Raw genomic sequence first — 8,900 nt, 5'->3', positions numbered from 1 at the left:
GAAAAGGTAAAATCTTTGTATTATATTGTAAATTTAAAAAATCAAATTCAAATCCTTCAGCCAACAAATGTAAAAGTAAGAATATTTATTGCGGCTCTGTTTTTAGTTTATGAAGAATCGTGAAATACTAAATTTTGCTGAGCTGGTTAAATTTAAGACATTGGTCTAGCTTGAAGGCATATTTTTAAATTGAAAAAGGAAAATGCTAATTCTCAGGGGTGATTAAGTGTAAAGCTGAGAGAAGGTTCTGTGAAGGTTGAACAAACCCATCAGGAGGTCCTAGATGCAATGGTAATAGCAATATTTGCAAAAGAGATTGAAACTTGAAAGCCAGAACATTAAGGGGAACGGAGAACTGCAAGAGACAAAGATCATAAAACAGTCTTAATAAGACCACCAATTGTGCTTTTGTCTACTGTTACTTGTAAAGCATTTACGTTCAATCATACAAAATGATTGGAGGCCAAGTCAATGGATATTTCTAATGCAGAGATTGACAGATTTTCTTGATTGGTGCAGGTGTCAAGGGATATGGGGAGAAGGGAGGAGAATGGGGTTGAGAGGGTAAAATAAATCAGCCATGATTGAATGGCAGAGTAGATTTGATGGGGCCAATGGCCTAATTCTGCTCCTAGAACTTATGAAATGGTTTATCATGGTATTATCCTTGACCAGTGCCATTGTTGTAGAGTCATACAGTGTGGAAGCAGGGCCTTCAGCCCAACTAGCCACACCAACCAAGATTCCCCATCTACACTAATTCCACCTGCCTGCTTGTGGCCCATATCCCTCTAACCCTATCCTATCCATGTACCTGTCTAAATATTTCTTAAACGTTGTGTTAGTCAATAGAATGCAAGAGTTGATGTTAGTTCTTTATAAACAAAGTGAATATCAATTTTATAACCAGGCTTTGTTTTCTCCTAAATTAAATTATCCCATTGATCTAACATAATGTGTATGAGCTTATTACCTGAGGGATTAACTTTACATTGTAAACTCTTTCAACGTTGCCTTCCTGTTTGGTCAAAATGAAAGCACTGTAGAAAATGCATCTAAAGTATCCCTGGCTACGTATTTTTATTGGTTGGAAAGATCTATATAAGCCAGCAATGGGAGTACAGGGTTGGCACCATGTACAAGTAGTATCACTCAATCAGTATCCACATTTTCATTCCTGGGGAAAGCAATGAATCAAGAGGCTAACATTGTGTGGCAAAACTTGCATTCCTCCCCCTCAGCCCCAAACCCACAGTTTAGGCAAAATGCTGTCACTTCCTCCCTTCAGCTGTAGATCAAGGTTGGAAGAGAGCAGCTCTGTTTTCTCAAATCTTCTCCTGTATCCCACCTCACTTCACCACATAATTGGACAGATGGTAGGAGGGCTAAATGCAACAGTTGCAGGGTCAAAATGCACAAAGAATTGAGATGGCCTGGCATATTCCTTTGTTTCTTTGTTACTTTGTGCTATTTACTCATTTATTATTACTTTGTTATGCTAATAATGTCACTCCTAATTCATCAGTGTTTAATTTGTTTGAAAACAAAACAGTATTTGATAACCATTTTTTGTCCAACTGATTGGGACATAATTGATATATGATATGAAGAGATGGAGCTCTTTAAAATGTTCCAGACTTTTAATTCTACTGTTGGATCTTCAATTGTTGCTATATAGATTTGTTTGTGTTAACTGGAAGAAATGACAGGTATAGTTTCCGTGATAAAGTATGTCCATGTCACTGTTTATTTATTTCACATGGTAGCACAATTTCAATTTAACAGATCTGGGTTTTGTTTTCTGCACAATTTCTTTTTGAATGATTTACGTATTGATTCATGACATTTATAAAAGCCATAACAAACATATAGGTACTGCACCGAACACTTTCACCAACATCTTGTTTACATTGCATACATAAACGGGAAAGGTTTGGTAAGCTTTTATTCATTGTCCTTTTGTTAGAATAGATGAAGCGTTGTTCTGGTTTAAGAAAACATTTAAGTTTCAAAATCCTTTATTAAAAGATAGTTTCCCAATTGCATCCCGTCACGAGAGAGCCTCACCAGCTGAAAGTTTATACTGAACATGTGGACTGTGCTCACATTTCAACCTGATGTCCCCACTGGATTACATGTTGCCTGTTAATCTTATAGTTGTAATATTAGTGCATCTAGCATAAAACCATCACATTCTCCACTTAAGGATTTAAATTACTGACCAATAATCAGCATAACGCAGAGAAAGTATCTTCAAATGTCTCTGTGGTTTTACCCTAGATTTTGCATCCAATCTTTTATGAAGCTGGCTGCTTTAGATCTGTTGTTGAACGTGGAAATGGGTGGTGTATGGAATTCATCTTCTCTAGGCAGAAAAAGCTAACTCAATAGTACAATTGGACGGTGGAACCAGCAAGTTAAAATTAAAGAGAGGTGTACTTTTAAAGCCAGTACCTGAATAAGTGGATAAATATTCCCGCATTTGTCCAGTTTCAAAATGATGATCAAGTACCCTTCAATCTTGGTCAACGATAAGTGAGGGAGAAGGATTGGCTATTAATTAAGTGAAGATAGTCGAATGTGAAAGAAGAGATATAATGGTGTAGTACTTAAACCCATTAATAATAATGACCAAAGGATTTATGCTAATGTGAAAAAGATAAACTAACCTGAAGGGCAGCATTCACAAAGCATGATGTTTTTAACAGCAGGCAGTATGGGCAACACCATTTGTATCTGCTCTTTGACCTTGTATCAGACAACAACCTCAAGAATCTAACACAATACACAGTTGCATATTGACACGCACTTTGCCATGTGCATTGTGCACAGGTAGGTCACTATGTGTAGGCTTCTTCGACTTCCAACAATTCTGAATGACTGGTGCAACTCGATACCACCTTGAGAACATGAGCCTCTGATGTCAAAATACCTCGCTGGACTAAGACTGGCTTGTCCTATGTCTAAGCAGTTGAATTCCTTGGAAATCTTCCACTAACAAGCAGGAATTGTCACCTATTATAAAACTCTCTACAGTGGAAGATAGTAAAAAAATGTGATGGAAAAAATTGATGAAAATGCAATGCCAAAGAAAAATTGCACCCAAAAGAAATATATTGCAGAATAAATAAGATTGCAGAAAGAGCAGTTTCACGAAAAATATAAATAATGATTTGAATGCCCATACATTAGTCACCAAATTATGTGTTTTTTGGATTCGAGTCTATGATCAATCGTAAAAAGTTAGAAAGCAATAGGGGTACGCCTTCCAGTCTTTAATAAGGATTTTAACTCGGTAGTACAAGTCTCCTGCAATTCTTGTGCTGACTTTGGACACTTGAGCAATATATTCTGAATGATTTTGTGAAACAATGCCACAACTTTCTGCTAAGCAGGGGTTGATGCCAGTGATGCACAAGAGCCAGATTTATGAATCCCAAATTTCTGCTACTAACAAATCTTTGCTAAAAAATGAATGGAGACTGTAGTTAGCACTTCATTATTGTGGAGGATCAGCCTATTGGCTGTAGGCAGATCTCCTAAAACATGAAACAGTAACAATGAATGATTGAGATGTTACTTAAAACTTTGGTTATTTTTATTTCTTTGACTTAAGATTGTGGGATAGTTGCGCAGACTGTAGTTTAAAAATATATAAATTTTTACAGTTTAGGAGAATGTTGGTTTTCAAATGACTCACAGGTTATGGCATAGTACTACAATAGATATTAGATCACGAGCCCAATTATAAGAGGGTTAAAGAAATAAAGCAAGAAAAGGTCTTCTTTATGTTTAGGAAAGAACTGCAAATGCTGGTTTAAATCGAAAGTAGACACAAAATGCTGGAGTAACTCAGCGGGTCAGGCGCCATCTCCGGAGAGGAGGAATGGGTGACGTTTCGGGTCGAGACCCTTCTTCAGACTGATCTGTCTTTATGATGCCTCTTTCTCTGTTTAAAAACGTGTACTAATGCAGTTTTACAGTTTACTTCTCTCTTTGTAACAGTCAGTGTTTATTGGATTTCTATCACAAACTACCGATAAGGTACCAGTGGAAAAGCTCTAAAAAAGCATTTTAAAAAGTCACTAACACCATTTCCTGGTAGCTGCTACTTTAGTTATTGTAGGAAAGGTATACAGTAAATGTTGGAGAACTCTTACCTCTGGGTATTTTTAAATATTCGCTAAAACTACAAACTTCTTTAATGTGTTGAATCTTGAGTGTCCATGTTTGAGAAAGATGCTAATAATAAATGTTGAATCCATTAAAAATTGCCGCAGTTATTTTTTTTAAGGTATTTTACTCCTTATTTGTATTTGTAAAGGGTTCAAAGAATTGAAAGAAAACTCAACAAAAATTAATGGTACTAGAATGAATGGAATTAACTGTATCCAGTTAAACAAATGCATTTACATAATGCCCACTGTCTTTTTTTACTGATCAGAATCTGCTGCCGATATTTTCAAAAATTCTCATCTCCGATCTGCTACAATATTTGGAGGAAAAAGTGATTTCTTATAAACATCGAAGTTAAGTTTCATGCCTCATAAGTGAAACACATTGCAAGCTCCAGTGGAACATGAACAATAATAGCATCATTTAATGCAACACGATACCAATGCACAGGCCTCTGAGGAATGAAGTTAATATGATAATGAAATTGCGCACACTTCACTTTTGGCAGTTTTTATATTAATTTAAACTTTTTTTGCATATGACAGTCTCATGCACACAAGTGTTTCAACACAAGAAGCAAGTCCATTTAAAGATAGTCCAAGCACTTTGTTTTCGAGTGTGTGTATGGATGTAGCTGCAGCTGCTAACTGAATGAAACATTTGAATTTTGTGCAGTCCATTATATGCATGTGCTGGCTCACTTCTGAATGTCACATTGCAGGAGTAACACAATTGATGGGTCGCTCTTTGCTGCTTCTTTGAATTCATCCAACGTGATCTGGTCGTCATTGTTCTTATCCATCTTACTGAAAATCTTGTCGACTCGTTGTTCTGGCGTTAAACCATCTTCATTCATTTTCATCATTATGACTGTTCCTACCATCTTATAAATGGCCTTAAAGTAAGAAAGAATTATTTAAAGTTGGTGATTGTGGTGGGGGACGAAAAAAACTAATTTGCACCAAGTTTTGCATTGACCAGTAGACAGTCCATGAGATAGGAAGAGAGTCGTAGGGATAGAGTCATGGAGAGAAGGGAGGAAAGAAGGATGGGGGGGGGGGGGGGGGGGAAGCGAGTGAGGAAGAAAGAGGGGAGGGTGGGAGAGGAGGGTATGAGTAAGGAAGGGTGAGCAGGAGGCTGGGAGTGGGGCAAATGGGAGGGGAGGAGAGGGCAGATTGGAGGGAGTTCATCGAATGAAGGAATGGGGAAGAAGGATGGATTGGAGGGAGGTTGAAGGGTGGAGGGAGTGTATAATGGCGTGGAAGGCACCAAAAAGAGGAAGGTATAAATGAGTAGGAGTGAAGAGGAAGGATAGAAGAAAGGATAGAATAAGGAGAAAAGAAGAGGGGCAGAGATAGGGAATGGACGGAGGGTAAATGGAGGAGTTGGGAAAGAGTTAGGGGTATGGAGTGGGTAGTGAGGGGAAGAAAGGGGGATAGAGATGAAGGGAGGCAGGAAGAGGAGAGGGAAGGCGTGCCTAAGGAAGCGTGGGGAGAGGGAGGAAATATGATATGGGTAGGAAGTAGATTAGTTGGAACCTGATACATTGGCTTAGTGGGTATGACGGTAGAGTGATGTGAACTTTAAGAAGCAAAGGGAAGTGAGAGTAGCGATTTTAGTGGAAACGCCAATATTTGCAGGAGGGCAATGCTTACTTGGAAGGTAAGGAGGGAGAAGGAGATGCCGAAAATAAAAAAAACAAAAGAAATAAACTGCTGGTGTAACTGAGCAGGTTGGCAGCATTAGTGGAGGCAATGGACAGATAGCGTTCCAGGTTAGGATTCTTTTGACTGATATCTATTCATCTTCAGATGGAAAAGGGAGTGAGAGATGAATCTTAAGAGTCATCAGTAGTCCATCTGCAATGTAATGTCCTCACTGTGGATAATTGGCTGCATTGTACATTATTGGTAAGTATTGTCTACTTTACTGGTACCTTGTTCTGGGTGGTATTAATCTCAGCAATTTCCTTACTGGAGTGGCACCTAGGCTCTGGATTCTCTGGTCAGCGGCGAGCTCTTCTGGCTTGTTGCTGACCTTCAAATGACGTTGTGTCAGAGCACTCCGGAGTACAATTTCCCTGACCATGCCTAATGCTATGGCAGGTAATCACTCACAAATACATCAACCTGGCAAGTGCACATGCTGTGGGCAGCTACTTGGATCTCTCTGATGGCTTGTATCACCTCAAGAACAATCAATCCCACTTTATGTTAATCAAGTTCTTGTTTAGGAAATTAAGTTTGGTTATCGTATTTTTTTCTTAAACTGGGAGCAAAAACCAAGAGGGGGTGACGTACTTGACGTACATTGGGATTTTGATGACATAGATTAACAGTCATTGAAAAGCACATTCTGCAGCGGCATGTGTCTTACCTCGATGATCTCCAACATTTCCACTCTTGTTATTTTACCATCACCATCTAAATCATACATATTGAAGGCCCAGTTTAGCTTCTGTTCAAAGCTGCCTCTTGAAGTGATGGAGAGAGCACAAATGAACTCTCTGAAGTCGATTGTCCCGTCACCATTTTTATCAAAGGTTCTGAAGGCATGCTGAGCAAACTTGGATGCATCGCCATATGGGAAAAACTAGAGAGAAAAGGAATGCAGACATTAAGTAAAGAATTCAAATCTATCTATTTTTTTCACACCTTATGTTCCATGCATAGGAACAATACATGGCAAGAATTAGAAGGTGCTTATTAGGAATAAGTCCAGATCGTGATATAATATTCTTCTTCGCATGTAACCACAGCTTTAAAAAAAAATCTAATTTAATGGTAATAAAGGCCAAATATACCGAACACACAAACTCAGGAAGAGAGCGAGTCACTGGATTATAGATGCTGTGTCAATAGAAATCACTAGTTAATGTGTAGTGAGGTACAGGTTTTATTTTCTTTTGTTGATCACACGTTAAAAATGTTAAAGTAGATGGTTAGTCTGCTTGGTGTTGGAGAAATGAGATCAGCGACTGTGAACTTAATGTTCTACTTGTATCCTGTTTTCTTAACTGCTTCAAGCCAGAAGATCAAAGACCATATACACAAAGTGCATGGAAAGGAAATGCAGTATCAATGCAAGGATAAACAGCTACCGAGATGACAACAGATGATTCAGTAGCAATGTCCAGCTTTGCAAGTGGATTATATAAAATGGATTGGTTTTGAAGAACTGCACTAAGACTGTCAATAATTTTCCAACCCACATTTCAGACGAGAAACATGATTTCACAGATCCATTGAATAGTGCAGCACAGAAGATGGCATCATTATTAAATTATCCGGTTTAAATATAAACCAATATAAAATGGCAGATTTAGTATTTCTAAGCACCAGTATATCTTCCATTCATTAGCCATGTTATGTTCATCATTTAATTTGTGCCAAAGATCATAATATAACACTTGAATGTTATTGTTTTGTTCTGGAGTGCATCACATTAACATGGCATTCTCTTTCCAGAATGTTGACCAATTATGTAATTATAGTGGATCAATTTAAAATCATTTGCAGACCAATAAATTACAGTTAAATTTGGAAAATATCATGTCATAGAGTCATACAGCATGGAAACAGGCCTTTCAACCCAACTCATTTATGCCGACCAAGATGCCCCATCAAAGCTAGTCCCATTTGCCCGTGTATGGTCCATATCCCTCTTAACCTTTCCATTCCTTTTACCTGTCTTTTAAATAATGGCATAACTGGTAGAGTGCCAGAGACCTGGGTTTGATCCTGACCTCGGGTGTTGTCTGTATGGAGTTTGTACGTCCCGCTGTGACTGCGTCGGTTCCTTCTGGGGTGCTCTGGTTTCTGGTTTTGGATATGTAGGTTGATTGGTCTCTAAAATTGCCCTTAGTGTGTAGGGAGTGGAGGCGAAAGTGGAATATCATATCATGTAAATGGGCGATCGATGGTTGGTGTGGATGCTCTGGGCCTGTTTATCTTTCAACCAATCAACCGTATGCTGTTATTGTACCTGTCTCAAGTACTTCCTCTGGAAGCTTGTTCCATACACCCAGTGAAAACATTGCTCCTCAGGTTCCTATTAAATCTTGCATCACTCACCTTAAACTTATATCCTCTGGTTCTTGCCTCCCATTCCCTGGTAAAATACTCTGTACGTTCACTCTGTCCATTCCTCTCATGATTTTATGCACCTCTATAAGATTATCCCTCAGCCTTCTGTGCTCCAAGGAATAAAGTAATAGCTGGCCCGACTTTTCCTTATAGCTCAGGCCCTCGAGTCCTGGCAACATCCTCATGTGCCGGATAAAAATTGTATACTCCACTAATAATGTTTAACAACATTCAAGCATTATTGCAAAACACAAGCAGGCAATATGGCTCAAAGGGCCGAATGGCCTGCTTCTGCACCTATTTTTCTATGATTTGGACAAATTCGTAGTCCACCTATGACTAACAATCTTTCAATGGCAGTGGTCAAAGCAAAACAATATCACCAACACAAATCCATATTACACATGTATGAAGACACTTTAGCTGACTTTCTCATTGAATTTCACTATGTCTTAAAAAAAAAATCAAGTTAGCTAGACACAATATGCCTTTTGAATCTTTCATGGTTGTGAGTGATCAAGACGTTCAGGATTCAAATTTGGAAGTGCAGGAAAATTGACCATACTCAATATACACATGTTAAATAGTTTATTACTTACTCATCACTGGGGCTAAAATTTTGAGTTGGAATGGGTACAT

The 8,900-nt window shown here is 38.4% G+C and overlaps 1 protein-coding gene across 1 annotated transcript in view; it reads right to left on the bottom strand.

Annotated features, from left to right (window-relative positions):
• Positions 1-1,715: 1,715 nt before the first annotated feature.
• The window catches only part of vsnl1a (visinin-like 1a), a 90,533-nt gene continuing 83,348 nt past the window's right edge, over positions 1,716-8,900 (bottom strand). The window contains exons 3-4 of the mRNA XM_078399284.1: positions 6,553-6,768; positions 1,716-5,071 (exon numbers count right to left, since the gene is read on the bottom strand). Coding sequence (XP_078255410.1) covers positions 4,874-5,071; positions 6,553-6,768 — 414 coding nt within the window. The 3' untranslated portion in view covers positions 1,716-4,873. The remainder of the gene's footprint in view (positions 5,072-6,552; positions 6,769-8,900) is intronic.

This window comes from Rhinoraja longicauda, chromosome 5, assembly GCF_053455715.1.
Source record: "Rhinoraja longicauda isolate Sanriku21f chromosome 5, sRhiLon1.1, whole genome shotgun sequence".
NCBI lineage: Eukaryota > Metazoa > Chordata > Chondrichthyes > Rajiformes > Arhynchobatidae > Rhinoraja > Rhinoraja longicauda.
Note: the sequence above shows the minus strand (reverse complement) of the source record. Positions and strands in the feature narration are given on the sequence as shown.